General features: G+C 37.4%; 1 protein-coding gene across 1 annotated transcript in view; it reads left to right on the top strand.

Moving 5' to 3' along the window:
• Positions 1 to 16,450: 16,450 nt before the first annotated feature.
• The window catches only part of LOC126234563 (F-box/LRR-repeat protein 15), a 31,765-nt gene continuing 28,480 nt past the window's right edge, over positions 16,451 to 19,735 (top strand). Inside the window, exons 1-3 of the mRNA XM_049943266.1 lie at positions 16,451 to 16,930; positions 17,015 to 17,191; positions 19,187 to 19,344. Of these exons, the coding sequence (XP_049799223.1) occupies positions 16,739 to 16,930; positions 17,015 to 17,191; positions 19,187 to 19,344 (527 nt within the window). The 5' untranslated portion in view covers positions 16,451 to 16,738. The remainder of the gene's footprint in view (positions 16,931 to 17,014; positions 17,192 to 19,186; positions 19,345 to 19,735) is intronic.

Here is a 19,735-nt window from a genome sequence, read left to right as displayed (position 1 = left end):
CCACGCTCCGATCCATAGAACGCCTGTTTTCTTTCTCCTGATAACGACGTCCTCTTGAGTAGTCCCCGCCCGGAGATCCGAATGGGGGACTATTTTACCTCCGGAATATTTTACCCAAGAGGACGCCATCATGCTTTAATCATACAGTAAACCTGCATGCCCTCGGGAAAAATTACGGCCGTAGTTTCCCCTTGCTTTCAGCCGTTCGCAGTACCAGCACACAAGGCCGTTTTGATTAGTGTTAGAAGGCCAGATAAGTCAATCATCCAGACTGTTGCTCCTGCAACTACTGAAAAGGCTGGTGCCCTTCTTCAGGAACCACACGATTGTCTGGCCTCCCAACAGATACCCCTCCGTTGTGGTTGCACCTACGGTACGGCTAGCTGTATTACTGAGGCACGCAAGCCTCCCCACCAACGGCAAGGTCCATGGTTCATGGGAGCGTGGAATGTCAGGGTTATAAATACAGGGTTATAAATAGAGGGTTATAAATACAAAGTCAAATAGGGGTGATGCAGGAGTAGGCTTAATAATGAATAAAAAAATAGGAATGCGGGTAATCTACTACAAACAGCATAGTGAACGCATTATTGTGGCCAAGATAGACACGAAGCCCATGCCTACTACAGTAGTACAAGTTTAAATGCCAACTAGCTCTGCAGATAACGAAGAAATTGAAGAAATGTATGATGAAATAAAAGAAATTATTCAGATTGTGAAGGAAGAAGAAAATTTAATAGTCATAGGTGACTGAAATTCGGTAGTAGGAAAAGGGAGAGAAGGAAATGTAGTAGGTGAATATAGATTGGGGGTAAGAAATAAAAGAGGAAGCCGCCTGGTAGAATTTTGCACATAGCACAAATTAATCATAGCTAACACTTGGTTCAAGAATCATAAAAGAAGGTTGAATACATGGAAGAAGCCAGGAGATACTGACAGGTTTCTGATAGATTATATAATAGCAAGACAGAGATTTAGGAACCAGTTTTTAAATTGTAAGACATTTCCAGGAGCAGATGTGGACTCTGATCACAATCTATTGGTTATGAACGGTAGGTTAAAACTGAAGAAACTGCAAAAAGGTGGGAATTTAAGGAGATGGGACCTGGATAAACTGAAAGAACCAGAGGTTGTACAGAGTTTCAGGGAGAGCATAAGGGAACAATTGACAGGAATGGGGGAAAGAAATACAGTAGAAGAAGAATGGGTAGCTTTGAGGGATGAAGTAGTGAAGGCAGCTGAGGATCATTTAGGTAAAAAGACGAGGGCTAGTAGAAATCTTTGGGTAACAAAAGAAATATTGAATTTAATTGATGAAAGATGAAAATATAAAAATGCAGTAAATGAAGCAGGCAAAAAGGAATACAAACGTCTCAAAAATGAGATCGACAGGAAGTGCAAAATGGCTAAGCAGGGATGGCTAGAGGACAAATGTAAGGATGTAGAGGTTTATCTCACTAGGGGTAAGATAGATACTGCCTACAGGAAAATTAAAGAGACCTTTGGAGAAAAGAGAACCACTTGTATTAATATCAAAAGCTCAGATGGAAACCCAGCTCTAAGCAAAGAAGGGAAAGCAGAAAGGTAGAAGGAGTATATAGAGGGTCTATACAAGGGTGATGTTCTTGAGGACAATATTATGGAAGTGGAAGAGGATGTAGATGAAGATGAAATGGGAGATATGATACTGCGTGAATAGTTTGACAGAGCATTGAAAGACCTAGGTCGAAACAAGGCCCTGGGAGTAGACAACATTCCATTAGAACTACTGACCGCCTTGGGAGAGCCAGTCCTGACAAAACTCTACCATCTGGTGAGCAAGATGTATGAGACAGGCGAAATACCCTCAGACTTCAAGAAGAATATAATAATTCCAATCCCAAAGAAAGCAGGTGTTGACAGATGTGAAAATTACCGAACTATCAGTTTAATAAGTCACAGCTGCAAAATACTAACGCGAATTCTTTACAGACAAATGGAAAAACTAGTAGAAGCCGACCTCGGGGAAGATCAGTATGGATTCTGTAGAAATATTGGAACACGTGAGGCAATACTGACCCTACGACTTATCTTGGAAGCTAGATGAAGGAAAGGCAAACCTATGTTTCTGGCATTTGTAGACTTAGAGAAAGCTTTTGACAATGTTGACTGGAATACTCTTTTTCAGATTCTGAAGGGGGCAGGGGTAAAATTCAGTGAACGAAAGACTATTTACAGCTTGTACAGAAACCAAATGGCGGTTATAAGGGCTGAGGGGCATGAAAGGGAAGCAGTGGTTGAGAATGGAGTGAGATGGGGTGGTAGCCTCTCCCCGATGTTATTCAATCTGTATATTGAGCAAGCAGTGAAGGAACCAAAAGAAAAATTCGGAGTAGGTATTAAAATCCATGGAGAAGAAATAAAAAGTTTGAGGTTCGCCGATGACATTGTAATTCTGTCAGAGACAGCAAAGGACTAGGAAGATCAGTTGAACGGAATGGACAGTGTGTTGAAAAGGGGATATAAGATGAACATCAACAAAAGCAAAAATTCGGAGTAGGTATTAAAATCCATGGAGAAGAAATAAAAACTTTGAGGTTCGCCGATGACATTGTAATTCTGTCAGAGACAGCAAAGGACTAGGAAGATCAGTTGAACGGAATGGACAGTGTGTTGAAAAGGGGATATAAGATGAACATCAACAAAAGCAAAACAAGGATAATGGAATGTAGTCGAATTAAGTCGGGAGATGCTGAGGGTATTAGATGAGGAAACGAGACACTTAAAGTAGTAAAGGAGTTTTGCTATTTGGGGAGCAAAATAACTGATGATGGTAGAAGTAGAGAGGATATAAAATTTAGACTGGCAATGGCAAGGAAAGCGTTTCTGAAGAAGAGAAATTTGTTAACATCGAGTATAGATTTAAGTGTCAGGAAGTCATTTCTGAAAGTATTTGTATGGAGTGTAGCCATGTATGTGAACGATAAATAGTTTGGACAAGAAGAGAATAGAAGCTTTCGAAATGTGGTGCTACAGAAGAATGCTGAAGATTAGATTGATGGTTCACATTACTAATGAGGAGGTATTGAATAGGATTGGGGAGAAGAGAAGTTTGTGGCACAACTTGACTAGAAGAAGGGATCGATTGGTAGGACATGTTCTGAGGCACCAAGGGATCACCAATTTAGTATTGGAGGGCAGCGTGGAGGGTAAATATCGTAGAGGGAGACCAAGAGATGAATACACCAAAACAGTTTCAGAAGGATGTAGGTGGCAGTAGGTACTGGGAGATGAAGAAGCTTGCACAGGATAGAGTAGCATGGAGAGCTGCATCAAACCAGTCTCAGGACTGAAGACCACAACAACAACAACATTACTCCAGAACATTTATTTTAACTGAGATAATTTAGAAAAACGTAAGTTAAATCTTTACCCCATCTTGTTATTTGTGTCTTGGAAATCGCATGTTGTCATTAAATAGTTAAGTGTAATAAATTCTTGTGGCTCAATGGCCATGTGCAAGTATTTCTAGTGGATGCTACTTCGGACCTTTCAAGTCCCTAACCTACCCCAGTTATCAGATTGAAGAAAGGGGGTCTACAGTTTAATGTGGAATCAAATCCACATGTTATTTTTGGCAACTCCTCACATCGTTGGGAGATGAAGGGTAGATTAATACAAAGATTGAAAACTCTGGGAACTGGCCAAGATTCAGTCTCATGACCCTTCGGTTTCCAAGGACGCATTTGATCTCTGGACTACCAGACGCAACATAGGATTTTAAATTGTTGTAGGTCATTTTGCTGATAAATTATTAACATTCACCATCAAGCCAAAATCAGTCAGTAAAATTCTTTGGTGGATGGCTCCCCAGGGAGAGTTGTTTTTGCACAACAGAAACTGTTGTTTAGAGATGACAGTTAACTTTTTATATATGTTGGGAATCTACATCTTTCCAACAAATTACATAATTTCAAACGATACAAATGAGTATGTGTGCACCACTGTACCCCATGTCATCAGTGGTGTGCACGAAGTGAGAGGGAGATGTACAGGGAATAGAAATACCATCTTGCTCTGCACTGACGGCATTTGCACCGTTTCCACTTTGTACTGGTTACCTTCTATGGTAGAAATGAAAGACAAATATAATTATATTTTTCAGACAATTATGTTCTTATTGGTAGTAACGAATATGAAATTAAATTGTGTTATAGCATTGTTAGATCGCTAACACTGGTAATGGCTGACTTCTTCTGACACATAACGATTTGAATTATGGAGCCTGGGTCAAGAACTTCGCACAGACTGTTCTAAGAGGAGTATAAAAGCCACCAATCGCTACCATATATCCCTCTGGCTTCATGCTGCACTGACAATGACCACGGTTTATGAACGAAAGAATATTTAAATGAAGGTTACATTGTCATGTACTTAAATATCTTGTCAGTGTCTACAGGGTTTGATTTTCATAATTTTATTTTGGGAATCACAGTGACTTTGCCAGTGTTACACAGAATGTGATACTGTTTATTATATTATCTTCATGTTAATAATTATGCTAGTAGTGTTATTTTTATTAAGAAGTACTACATGTATGTGTCTTACTCTTTTATAATTAAGTATAGAACTTTTATTCTGAACCCAAAATCCTAAAACTATATGTTTATTTGTCTCATTTTTGGTATATTCTGTAAAAGATGTAGTGACACTCACCTAAGTTTGCCAGAAGTCGCGATTTTTTGGGACAGTTCCAGTTTTGGGTTAAAGAATTCAATGTCCAGAAAAATATTTGTTCCAGATTTCTAATGTGAAATAAATATTTTAATGCTATCAATTTTCTCCAAAATCTTGTGCAGTACAATGTTTTAACCGTTACACGTAAGATGTATAGGATATTTTTTATCATTGTAGCCAGCTTTGTGGAGATATATTAATGATTAGTTATTAACATGTAGTAATCCTACTGTGTCTCTTTACACGCTACCACCCAATAAATTTAAAGTAAAATCCAGAATAGTTCCAACAAAACGGGTGACAAAGAAGCTGTGTGCAACATAAATAAGGAACTAAAAACTTCATGCAATATGACCAATCTTCATTATCATTTAGTAAATGTACCCTCGCAGCTGCAGTGGCAAGATACTGAACCACCTAGCAAGAAGGCAAGAGATAACGGCATTACTGGTTTTTCAGAAATAGATGCCACATTGCCTGATAATAATTATTTAAGGAAAGTCGATCTTCCAGCAACATCAAACAGTGATGTAAAACTCAGTTCTTCGACCAAATCGTGCAACACTGGTGATGATATACCAGTTTCGCTTTCACTAGAAAAATCAGTAGACAGTAAATCGTCAGGTGTTGTCATTTGCAGTTCTGATAAAACTATGTGGCCAAATATTGATGATTTCACAAACAACATAAAAAACGAAATCAAAGCGAAATCAAAGAAAGTCACTGAAGCTATTGTGACTTTCAGAATCATGGATAAAAACCCGTTTTCCATTGTAGAAGGAAAAGTTTTTTCTTTACAACTAATGAAAGAGGTGTGTTGACTGTACAATATGACAGGTCAAGAAACAGTAAAAACCAGAACTGGAGTTAAGTATGAGGCAGTGAGTGATATTTTTAAAACATAGATAAAGAATACTGAAAACAATTGCATTACCTACGATATCTGGACACAAAAAGTGCAAAATAAATTATTCCCGGGTATTACTATTCACTTTGTGGCCAGGTGCAAACTCCTCATCGCAACTGTACGTGTCTTTTAAGCTGACAGAACACCATATATTGCTGTACACTTCAGAGAAACTGACACATATTTTCTCCGAGTGGAATATTTAAATTAAAAAGATCAGCTATCAACAAAGTTGATCATTGCACTGTTCCCATTAGCGTGTTTGCGACACACTCAAAAATATGAAACCTAGAAATGAAATGATGGTTCGGTTTAAAAAAGAAATAAAGAAACAACTAGCAAGAAGGTGTGACAACTTAGAACATTCCGCCATTCTGGCAATCTAAGCAACTCATGACCCAAGGTTGAAGTCCATGCACATCAAAGGTGCCATCACTAAATCGAAGTTATTTAAATATGCATGAGAAGTTAACATACCTACAATCAAGAACCACATATCCGATGAATCTGATGAAGAATACTCAGACTCAGGAAATACTACACAGAATTGGCAAACAAAAACATGAAAAATAAGTCACCAACATCTACTGGAAATATTAGTGAAACTGAGGTTGAAATGTACCTGCAGTCTCCTGTTACACCAATAATAGGAGGCCCTTATCGCAATGAGGAAGAACATGAAGTTACTTTTCCCAGAACTTGTAAAAATTGCAAAGATATATCTTCCCATCATTTCTACATCTGAGCCGAATGAGTGCTTGTTCTTGAAGGCTGGGACAACCATCACCCAGGAAAAACACAATCTTCTAGGTATTCAATTATCAAAGCTTCTTTTCCTAAATTGTGTAAGAAAATGGTTAAATTCTAAGAAATAAAATGTTTTAACGAAAAAAAAGGATTTTCTGTACAAGATCAATTTTATTTTTTATAATCTGATTTATATGAAGAGAGTTATTCATTGCATAGCCAGTATCGTTGTGCCTAATGTAACTTACCATTAGGAAAGATGGGTAGGTGAAGGTAAGTTTGTGAAGAAATAGTAGTAGTAGTAGTAGTAGTAGTAGCATTATTCATTGATAGATCTCTTTTTACAAGGATATAGGACATGTCAAAGTATTGACAAATTTAGATCAATTTAAAATAAACTAATTCGTCTACACATATATTTACAGACTTCTAGTTAGAGATAATCATTAGATTTACTCCTGGTACACAATACTTTTTTTACAAATAACTTGTTAAATAATGTAATGCCACATTGTTCACTAATATCTCACTATCAGTCACTGCACACACTATACACACATTGTTTCATAACAGTTTACTAACTACACGAAACACACACACACACACACACACACACACACACACACACACACACACACACACACACACTGGTGACCTCTGGGCCATTTTCTGTACCACAACTTCCCATTTGCTATCCTGAAACACTGAGTCAGTATTCCTCCATAATGAGTGAGATGAAGAGCTCAGAAAGAGCAAGAGGTGTTAGTATTGTGCTATGCATAGCTTGCGGGTAAGTATTTCTAGAAAGGAAAAAAGAGGGAAAAAAACATAAAGTGATGGTGTTATGTGGAATGTTGGATGTTTTATAATCATTATTATTATTATTATTACTTATTTGTATAACTTTTTTTTATATAACCCCTACTCTGTTTTAGCTAAGTAATCCTTCAATGTATAAACTGTATTGCATAACAGGTACTTTTTAGCTGCCTTTTTAAATAAGTGTATTTTTGCAATTTCTTTAATCTCTTTTGGTAATTCATTGTGCAGTTTTATTCCTTGGCAGAAAATGCTGTTTTGAGTTTTATGTTTATTTTTTCTTGGTACATGTAAGTTGAGTCTATCTCTTGTTGCATGGTCATGGACAGAGCTGTTTGTGCAGTAATTACTAATGTTATTTTTGATGTGTACAACTGACTGGTAAATGTATTCACATGGAGCAGTGAAAATTCCCAGTGTACTCAACAGATCTTTACAGTGAGCTCGACTAATATTTTTGGTTATTATTCTTATGGCTCTTTTCTGGAATTTTGAAAATTGTGTTATATTTTGTGCCTTTGTTCCCCAAAAAAGAATGCCATAGCTAAGAATTGAGTGTACATACGAATAATATGTAACTAAAAGAGACTGCATGTTATACACTGATGGTAGGATTCTAAGGGCATAACATCCTAATGACATTCTGTCTGCAAGTACCTTTGTTTGTTCACACCACTTCAACTGAGAATCAATATTCATTCCTAGAAATTTTGCATTTACTACAGAGAGGTGTAATCTACATTTAATTTAACATTGTCATTTTTCCTCTTCAAACTGAAATTCATGGCATTAGCTTTCTTTTGGTTCAATGTCACTTTATTACTTATTGACCAATCATAAACTTCCTTGAGAGTTTCATTTGCTTTCTCGGCAAGGAGTTCTCTTGTTTTCTCAGTGACTATAATATTGCTGTCATCAGCGAAGAGAATTTTTTCACCATGAGTAACACTACTGGGAAAGTCATTGATATATATCAGGAACACTATTGGTCGTAACATGCTACCTTTCGGAACCCCTATATTAGTGTATTTTGGGTCTAATAAGTGTTTTACTAAACGTTTAGATCTATTTGAAGTATGTGTTATCTCTGCTCTTTGTACTCTATCTGCTAGGTATGATCGAAACCAGTCATTAGCTACCCCTCTTATTCTTAATGCTTCTAATTTATTTAATAGAATCTTGTGGTCGACTGTATCAAACGCCTTAGAAAGATCCAAATATATGCCTGTGACACACTCATCTTTATCAAGAGCATCAAGTACACCTTTTGTGAATTCTACTATGGCTGACTCCATGGTTTTTTCCACTTCGGAAAGCAAACTGTGATTTGCTTAGAAGATTGTATTTATTCAGGTAAGTCATTAATCTGTCTTTCATAATTGCTTCTATTATTTTTGAGAATGCTGACAGCAGGGAAATGGGCTGCTAATTTTCTTTGTCTTCTGCATTACCTTTCTTAAGCAAAGGTACAACTCTTAACCTGTTTTAGCTGCTCTGGAAATGTCCCTGAAGTGAAGGATTCATTTATTGTCAAGGGGCCTTGTATAATCCCTATGCATTGTTTCAGTACACACATTGGTACTTCATCTAAGCCTACTGACTTTGTATTTTTTAGTTTTTGAATGGTTTTACTGACTTCGTTATCTGTGGTTGGAAGTAACATGATTGTATTTAATGCAACATTATTTACAGGTGTTATATTTGTTTGGGGGAATTTTTGCTGTATCTTCTCTGCAATACTTGAAAAATTCCCCTTCCCTTAGCAGTATGTTATTTTGCGTTTGTTTGCCTCTCCCCATTTCCTTTTTTTTATAACATTCCAGACTGCTTTGCTTTTATTCTCTGCATTATATATTATTTTGTTATTAAATGTCTTTTTTGCAGCAATCAGCACCTTCCTATAGATCTTTTTGTATCCATGATAGAAATTTAAGAATTCTGGATCATTGCGAATCTTTTTCATGGAACTGAGATGTTTAAGTCTTTGGGAGGACTTCAGAATATGTGCTGTTATCCATCTGTTTTTGTGAGATGTTGATACAGACTAGCATACTTTTGGAAATGGCTTTTCAAAGTTCAGTTTAAACAATGTAGAGAATTTAGAGAATTTCACATTCACATTGGTTTCCTTATACACATCATTCCAGCTTTGTTTTTCTAGTTCTTTCAAAAAATCTTTTATTTTGATTTCTGATAGATGTCGTTTGTAGGCTTGTAGTTTAGGGAATGATTCGATGCCTGACTTTACTGTTGTTATTTCACAGAGGTGGTCTAGTAGTCCGAGATCTTTTACAGCTACATCACATTTTTCCCTGTTGATATTTGTGGCCACAAGGTCAATTACTGGTGAAGTCATTGCGGTAACCATTGTTGCACTATTGACCAATAGGGACATGCCAAAACTTTGAAGGATGTTTATGAAGATGCTGATGGATTTATTTATGATGTTAGTGTTGATGTTAATGTTCCCACACAGAATTATGTTGTCCTTTGTACTTGAAACTTTATCTAGAACTTCTGTTAACTTATTGCAAAAAGTGCCCACACTACCACTGGAAGATTTACACACACACAGAACGATAATAGGTGGCTATTTCCCGTTCCATTATGTTTGAAAATATCTCTGACCACACAGCTTACACTTTTTATATTACTTAAATATAAAACCAATTTGGCATGCTTTTTCGGATACTTATAAAATACATAGAAAAATCGAAACTACGTTTATGTATCATTTCTAAGAACGATGTTCTTTTTTTACATCCATACCTTATCAGTGTCACACAATCGACGTTTTTAAGAGTGATGTTGGAATCCTAACTGTGTTTGACGTCACTGCAAATGCAGCAAAGACACTGCTGCACCACATGTGGCTCCCAGTGATCCCTATACAACCTGGATGTATAACTCCGGTCTCTGAGTCTAGAACTGCAAAGCGACTGCAGCTTCATGTGCTTACCATCATCCATCCTGATGTAGTTTGGCAAACAAATCTCTGTCTGTCTCCACATGACAAAGAATTGCAGACTGATTTTTTGTTTTGATCTTTATGTAAACTTGTCATTTAATAGACTGATGTGGCAGCAGAATCGAAAAGTGTTTTCTTTTCTTGTTCTAGTGACTTTCCTAAGAGGCATGATGTAGTTTGCCAAGAAACGAGAATGAGCATCTATGGCTGGCGCCAGGCATGTTGTAGTTTGCCAAGAAACGAGAATGAGCATCTATGGCTGGCGCGATCATACAGCTGAAGTTCAGCATCTAGATTGGTGGCTCCAAAGAATATCAGTGACTCAAAGATAGCATATAGTAATAATATCAACGTCTATTGAACCTTGTAGTAATAGAATTTCCTTTAATTTGTTAACTGCCAAAGTCTGAACTGTATGTCAGTCTAACTTTAAGCATTGTGTTAAATTCTGGTTTAGCGGTGGCCATATGAACAGGTGATAAACGCCTGGGTGTGCAGTCTATGGGAGAACCATCTTTACTTTCAGTATAACGCACTGTATTGTGTGACATATGCATAAGTGCGCTTGATGGTCTGCTCAAAGTAGGAAATTGTCCTTGCAGAGGGGCATGCCCCTCATAACATGCCTTTATCAGCTTAGCACTGTGCAAGGATGTTTTGTAGTGAAAGCCTGCTGCTGCCAGTCTAATAAACTGTCTACCATCCAAGTGTTGGTTGCATATGGTAAGAGACAGAAATGCGTCAAGAGTTGGCTCCAGTAACCAACTCCATAACATAGGTGACAGTGAAGTCACAAGTGAATGGGCAACATAGTCCTAAGTTCAACTTGACCCACTACGTTCCATACTTTAGGTGGATAAGTCATTAGAGATGGATAAATGGAATGCCATTAATGATCTACACAAGAACACTGAAGTTCTCCGTAGGATGCTTAAATCTGAGCTGATTCCCATCAAATACTTCTGGATGGACCTTCTCTCATGAGCGCCATGGCTTTGTGGAGCAGGTGGTTGCACCTACCCTGAGGCAGGTTCATGCAAAGCTTGTTAATGAGAACAGGATACTATGTTTTAAGAGTAAGCTAAAAGGGGTGGTATGGGATGAGGTGTGGGTAGGAAGCAATGGAAATGACAAATGGTTCAAATGGCTCTGAGCACAATGGGACTTAACATCTGTGGTCATCAGTTCCCCAGAACTCAGAACTACTTAAACCTAACTAACCTATGGACATTACACACATCAATGCCTGAGGCAGGATTCGAACCTGCGACCGTAGCGGTCGCGCGGTTCCAGACTGAAGCGCCTAGAACCACTCGGCCACCAGCGGCCAGCTGGAAATGTCAAATTCAATGGAATTTCACATAGGATTCTGAAACACTGTCCCAACTTAATAAGTAATGTCCTTGGTGATATGTGTACTGGATCACTGGCAAAGGGATTTTTTTCCTGACAGGTCAAAATATGCAATTATTAAACCACTTCATATGAAAGGTGACAATATAGACTTAAAAGATTATTATCCACTTTCCATACTGATTTATTTTTCCAAAATATTCGAGAAAGTAATGTAATCACACACTTAAGTGGAATCAGTTTACTCAACGTATCACATTTTGGATTCTAGGAGGGTTGCTCAAATGAAAATGCTATTTATACATTTACTCATCAAACAGTTCAAGCCTTAAATTATAGTATGTCACCTGTTGATATTTTTTGTTAGCATTCCAAAGTGTTTGATTCTTTAGATTATGATGCTCTCTAAGAAAAACTTAAGTTTTGTGGAACTGATGGCTTTACACAGAGCTAGTATGTATCATACCTTACAAACAGAACGCAAAAATTTGTGCTGAATAAGTCAGACAGCGTCACAAAGGTAGAGAATTTTAGTGGCAGGGACGGGGTGGAGAAAATCACAAAATGGGCCCCCAGGATTCAGTTTTGGTCCACTCCTATTCCTTATATATATGAATGACCTTCCACTTAACACTCACACAAAATTTGTATTTTTTTGCATATGATACTAGTGCTGTGATAAGTCTCATTAGAGAGAAAGGAACAGAAGAGTTGGTAAATGGTATTTTCCAAAGAATTATTAAGTGGTTCTCTGAAAATGGACGCTTTAAATTTTGTAAAAACACACTACACATTTAGTTCTGTACAACAAAAAGAATGAATGCCAACAATTAATGTAGCTCATGAGCAGGAGTCTGTAAATAGGGTAGAACGATCCCAACTTTTGTGTTTTCTTACTGATGAGAGCTTGAACTCTAGGAAACATATTACTGAGCTTCTCCAGCTCTTGCTGCTTTTGCTCTTTGTACAATGGCTAATCTCGGAGCAGATATATTACACTCCTGAGATATTTTGCATATTTCCACTCAATAATGCCATATCGAATAATTTTCTGGGGTAACTTATCACTTAGAAAGAAAGTATTGATTGCATAAAAGCGAGCAGTAAGAATAATATGTGGTGCTCACCCATGGATGTCATGTAGGTATCTCTTCAAGGGGCTAGGCATTTTAAATGGATTTGCACAGTACATGTAGATTCTAATGAAATTCGTCATAAATGATCTATCTAAATTTGACAACAATGAATCCATTTTTCTTGAAAAATTGTAATTGATCAAATGTCTAGTGCTACTGGCAACTTCGTACATCTTTGTAATATTTCTTCTTTATATCATACAAGTTCTCTTATTTCAACATCTCTTTACATGTGTGATTGCCATGGGGAGCCAAAATGAAGTGATAGACTTCACTCAGGCTTGTGTTTGCATAACTGAGGGTACGTACTCCAAGAACTGATCGATCAATGTGATTCTCTTCACAATATTACTATTGCCTCATTCCAACTGGATGGCCGACTTCTTATATTATTCTTGATGAAGTGGTCCTGCTGTTCTTACATCGCTTTATCAGTACCAGTGTCCTAGTATACCACAAATATGCAGCACACCACTTGTACGAGGAGATTTCTTTCCTTTCTGCAGAGGGTGAGGGCTTTGACAGAGCTTATATGTATATTCACTAGTTACAAAACATGTAACTGTTTTTTTAAAGACCTCTACTGCATTGAGTCGACATATCACTCATTTACAACATTCCCATAGCCAGTCTGGACATGATAACTCATTGAATGACAGTAAGTAAGTGATTACATAACACAGCTTCGTTTTTTCCAGGGATAGACACTTATCGACAACCTCCTTCTTCTCTATAGTCCACAGTATCCCCAAAGGGCGACTTCAGAATGTAAATGACTTCTCCATCACAAGTGAAGACTCTCACTTGTCGTCACATCTTGTTGATGCTCTGTGCTCCTATCTCACCCTTCATATCTCTACATGAACCCAAAAAAATGAGCGCGCAGTGTGCCATTCTTCCTGCACTGCTAATTACTATCATGATTCTCATTGAACATCTTTAATCATTAGAAGTGGAACTGATTGCTGTATTAAACAACAATATGTACCACTACATCATGCTGTATATTAATGATCTTGCAGAAAATATTAATGCTAATCTCAGACTTTTCACAGGTGACGAAATTACCTATAACCAAGTTCTGTTTGAAACAAGCTATATAAATATTTAGTCAGATTGTGATAAGATTTCAAAGTTGTGCAAACACTGATGACTAGATGTAAATGTCTGCATGTAAAATTTTCCACGTCTAAAAACGAAACACTGTAGTACTTTATGACTATAATATCAATGTGTCACAGTTGGAATTGGCTAACTCAGGCAAATACTTGTCTGAAACATCTCTTAGGGATACAAAATGGAATGGTCACATACACTCAGCCACGGGTAAAGCAGGTGGTAGACATCTGTTTAGTGGAAGAATACTTGAGAAATGCCATCAGTCTACCAAGGAAATTGCTTACAAATCACTTGTGTGACTCATTTTCTAGAATATTGATCTAGTGTGAGGGACCCATACTAAATAGGACTAACAGGGGATGCTGAACATATGCAGAGAACGGCTGCACATATGATTTCAGGTTTGTTTGGCCTGTGAGAGAGTCTCACAGAGATGCTGAGGAAACTGAAGTGCCAGACTATTGAAGATACAATTAACCTATCCTGACAGAGCCCACTTACAGTGTTTCAAGAACCAGTCTGAAATCATGACTCTAGGAAAATGCTACAACCCCTTAAATATCATATAGGGATCTTGAGGACAAGATTCGATGATCATTTTTATTCCAAATTTATTCAGTATCTGGGTTTAAACCCAGGACCGAGGATGTTTTATGTACTAGACAGAAACGTTACTACTAGAACACAGCATAATTTTTTAGTAGGGTTTCTTTAAAATATATGTTAAATTTAAACAGTCCCTTTATGTTTTCGAATTCTTTCGGAAGTTTATGATATAACTAATTTAAATGATACCCCTATTACAGTATGTATGTTTTTTAGGGTCAACAGAAACGTCCGATCTTACTCGTCGGCTTTGACCCGTGACGTAAGCGTGTTGTGGTGTGTGACGTCATTACGGCGCGGAGTTTGGTTTGCGATTGTGGCGTGTTTGTAGATGTCTTGTTTTTATTTGTGGTGCTCTAGGGTGGGCTGGGTAGGTGGGTGGGTGGTTTATTTTGTTGTATAGTGTTTGTGTGTTGTATTTTGGAGTTGTGGGGGAGGGGGTTGACGTTTGGGTGGGTTGGGTTTTTATTTTAGTTCAGTATTTTTTCGTTGGTGTGTGTGTGTGTGTTTTTGTATGTGTGTGTGTGTGTGTGTGTGTGTGTGTGTGTGTGTGTGTGATTGTGGTGGCCAATCTAGTTTGTGGAGCTGGAACTTTTTTGAGGTAAGTTCCGTTTTTTTTTTTGTTATTTATGTATGTTTTGTGTATTGGGTATAGGTTGGAAACATCCGATCTCACGCGTCGGCTTTGACCCGTGACGTAAGGGACCTACACATTGATCTGTAGCGTAGCCCTGAATACGAGGTTAGGTTGGGAGTTTTTTTTTTGGAATGCGGCCGCGGCAGCGGCCGCCTATGATTCGAAAATATTGATTTGACACTAATGAACATGTATACGTAATATGAAGCAATTTGATGAACATATTGATCTGTAGCGTAGCCCACTTGAGGTTAGGTTGGGAGTTTTTTTTTTTGGAATGCGGCCGCGGCAGCGGCCGCCTATGATTCGAAAATATTGATTTGACACTAATGAACATGTATACGTAATATGAAGCAATTTGATGAACATATTGATCTGTAGCGTAGCCCACTTGAGGTTAGGTTGGGAGTTTTTTTTTGGAATGCGGCCGCCTATGATTCGAAAATATTGATTTGACACTAATGAAGCCTGTGGGGGGATGGGGGGGGCACTGCAGACTCCCCCCACCGCATAACGACACATGATGATCAAATTTTGAAAAAAAATGAAAAATTTTTTCCGTACCTGCTAAACTGCATAAGTGCCGATGTATGTAGGTGTAAGGGAAGCTTTCGTTTCTTAGTTTTCTATTGGGGGATGTGATCGGTAGGTTCTGTTGAGCTATATAGGTTAAGGGAAGTGTCCGATTATGGATAGGAATGTGTTTTTTGGTATTTGGTCAGTTTTGTGATGTTGATTTATTTCGTTGTTTTGCGTGGTTTTGAATGGCGGTCGGTGGCTACATTTCTGTATATTTAGTTTCTCCCCACCCAAAAACCCCTAATTTCCCACGCTTGTCCCGTTACAGTCATTAGGCTTTTTGTGAAACTTGTGTATTTCAGTGTTTACAATACGTATGCGATGTTTTTATATCCGCCATATTGGAATTGTTTATAGTCGTTTCCGCGGTATTTGTGACGTCATGGGTCAAAGCCGACGGGTAAGATCGGACGCTTCTGTATTTCCGTTTTTTACTTGAATCGGTGTTTATAAGATCTACCTCTTGCATTTTCCGTTTTCCCCCTACTTGTCATTAAAAAGGCATGATTAATTGTCTATGTGTTATCAAAGTCGGCAAATTTAGCGCTACGTTGAGAACGTATTGTGTATGAACTTACAGCTTTAATACACAAAGACTGCCACGAGACCGCCGGAGGGCGCAGCAGAGCTTTACAGCTGACGCCGTAGTCATGTCTGGCCTGAACGTGAAAACATGAAACATCCGCACTATGTGTGTTGCAGTCAGCGTTTTCAAAGGTAGATGGACCTTCAAAATTCGTCAGTTTTGAAATTGGCACCTTCTATGCGAGATCGAAGGAGATTCGAATCTGCAACATCCTTGGTAAGATCACTGGGACTGCGTAATCTTACAAAGATAACGTTTGTGGAATAACAAAGTAAGTGCTGTCAAATGAGGGTGAGGGATGCAGGTTACCGGTGCGAAAAGTAAAAATAATATTTAAGTGTGATAAATGATACAATACTTACGTTATGTTGACAGAGTGTGAAGTTACATCTGTGTTTATGTGACCATAAATTTTTATCCGTTGGTTAACTTTCAAGAGGAGAGCTCCATGGGATAGAAAACTGTCAAGTGTTGGGGAAGTCCTTTTCAAAACAGTGACAAAGCTTATGGAGGAACTGAATTATTGTTAAATTTGTATAGATCGAGGTAAAAATATTGTACAAGAATGGTGACGCTACTGTGTTTATCATGGGATGACATCTTAATCCCTAGAGTGCTGACAGATTTATCCTTGAAAGACTGCTTTAATTTGAGGTGTGTTTGTAGATGTTCAAAAGAACTAGTAGATTATTATTTTGGGAAGATCAAACGTGTTGATCTCGTTCCATACAGGAATTTCACGCCAGCAGCATTTAGTGTATGTATGAGGCATAGTTCTTTGTCGGCATTATTATTATTGTAGTTCAGTTTCATTACATTTTCATGGATTTCGCCCCTACAGGTCTTAAGTTCAAAGTGTAACAACATCAGGTTCCTAAATCTAAGTAACTGTAAGTGGCTGTCAGACGAAATGCTACAATCATTACTGTTGAACAATGTGCGTATTGAGTACATAAATCTCAGTGGTTGTCTGGGACTAACCAGTGCGTGCTTGCAGCCTCTTATTGTTTGTGGCACTGTGAGTATAACAACAGATATATCATAGAATATGTTATTATCAGCTTGGGCATAATGGCAACTTTAAGTTATTCTTAAAAATGGTAAGAACTATGGTTGACATCACCATCATAGTCACCATTTTCAGAGTACATGGTCGTGATAAGGAGCATAAAATGTAAAAATAAAATAAAGTAAAATAGATTAAAAAAAAGTGTTACGAACTTAAGAGTAAATAAATTCCTGAAAGAATTGGAAAATACCATAATGTAATTAACCAAATATTATCCTCTGCTGGAGGACCACACGAATACTGTTACAGCCAGTTTCTGAAATGGTAGAATTTTATCTTTTGTCTCACGTCCTGCTGTCATCATTTGCTGTTCCTTATTTAGCCGTCATAACTGTGTTGATCAAGATTTAAAACTCCCACACAATGAATTTTGATGTGATGTAGCCAATTCTTCAGGATTTCATTTCTCTCCTTACAGATGGACAAGGCACGTGTTTCAGAACACGTCCCCTTTCACATTTCTCTTTCCTATGTCGTGTGTTAATTAACATGAGGGAGAAAAGTGAATCATGTAAACTTTATTCTGAGTGTTATCAAACTTTAATTGTTTGTATATCGTGTTTTTCTTTTAAGTTACCGGTGTGGAATTTGCTTATACAAGTGGACAGATTTGATTCTGGACTGGATCACATTGTAACCTATCATACTGTGCATTAAGCTACATAAGTGTATCTGCCAGCAGGAGAAAGTACCAAAATTTATTAGAATGCTGGTAAGATTATGTTCAAACTAGCAAAGAAATCCACAAAATTATCGAGCTAACACCGGAAGTTGAAATCTTCCAAAGATAATTGGATCCTCTGACACTGTGTTTTGGCAGTGTGTGTCAGCTTTCAGGAAACTACCTAGAAAGAATTCAGAATTGAAGTTTCCACTGATCCGATGTGGATATACTGAGTCAGTAACTTTATTATTATTATTATTATTATTATTATTATTATTATTATTATTATTTTTTTTTTTTTTTTTTTTTGCTGTGATGAATAAAACAGTTTAACTTAGTGCATTTTGAGTGTACTCAGTATGTGGAATGATTTACCACATTAGCAATAATGTTTTATTCCCTAAATTAAAAATGGCAGCCTGAGAACAAGTTATAAATGCCTTTGAGGGTAATTTTTATTGTCAGAATGTCTGCTAACAACTTCTGCAATGCCAATGTGGTAGCTTGTGACTTTGAGGTCACTACTGCCATTCTGATTGCTAGATAAAATTTGAAGATTAAGAATCTGTAAAAGATCAGTCAGACTGCATAATGCTCCTTTCATGGTTGCTTTTTACCCTTGTGTTAATTAGGATAAAGACTATGCAGAAAGAGGTAACAAGGACAATAGTTATGGAAAGCTTTGGAATAAGTATAGGTCAAATTGTGTGTTCCCACAATATTTGTGACAAATAGCACTGTTGTATGATTCTATTGCATTTATACTCTGGATCAGGAGGAATATTCAGTATTAGTTGTCGGCTTTGACCAGTGATATGATGTTAAGGGTTGCTGTGATGCCACCTTTTGGTGCATATTTTCAATTTGGTTGTTGGTTGGTGAAACCAACAAATTATGAGAGTGAGACACCTGGTTGTGGTGTCAGATTGATGTGTAGCTTAGCCCAATGTGTAGATTTGGTTGGAAAGTGATAGTTTGGTTGTGAGCTGGTGAAGCCAGCAAATGTGAAAGCAGAAATCATGGCTCTGGTGACAGACTAATTTGTAGTTGAGCCTGTTTGAAAAATTACCACTGATATCACATTATAGTCGCCCTGTTGTTTACAATGTTTGTCACATGTCCCTGATGTCACGGCACAAAGCTAACAGCTAGTACCGAATATTCCTCTTTGTCCACAGGCACAAAAAACAACAAAATATTCTTAATTGCAGTAAAGTTACACATCTAAACTTACAGTTTTAAAGAGTAGTATTGGGTTTGAATGGTTATTATACTTCCAGGCACTGAAAAGTCTCAAAGTTCGAAACTGCCATTGGATGACTGTTGGATGTCTTGAAGCAATTTCATTTCACCAAAGCAGTTTGGAAGAAGCGGACCTGACTTCATGTTGGGATTTGGGAGATAGTAGCCTCGAAACATTTGTCAGAAAATTTGACAGGTAAATTAAAGAACGGAAAAAGGAACTAAGTAACCCTTGAAATATAATGTCTTGTGGAAGAACAGCAGTTGTTTACCAGAAAACAATTATTGATTAAGTACATATTGAATTTAGACCCTACTTGATATTTTTAACTGTTTTTGGTGTATTTCAACCACCTTTCTCAGTAATAATGTTTTTACAAACCTGATATGAATTGCTTAAGATGAAGCAACAGCAACTTAAAATAAAAGAAGATAAAACAACGGTAACTTGAAATTTGAGAAATGTACAAAAGCTGACCAAGTCTTAAACAAACATCCATAGTTCTGTGCCTACATCAAATAATATTGCACTAGGCACCTAGTACTAAATGTCATTATAGTCTCATCAAAATTAAAGTTTGGTTGAC

Source organism: Schistocerca nitens, chromosome 2, assembly GCF_023898315.1.
Source record: "Schistocerca nitens isolate TAMUIC-IGC-003100 chromosome 2, iqSchNite1.1, whole genome shotgun sequence".
Taxonomy (NCBI): Eukaryota; Metazoa; Arthropoda; class Insecta; order Orthoptera; family Acrididae; genus Schistocerca; species Schistocerca nitens.
Note: the sequence above shows the minus strand (reverse complement) of the source record. Positions and strands in the feature narration are given on the sequence as shown.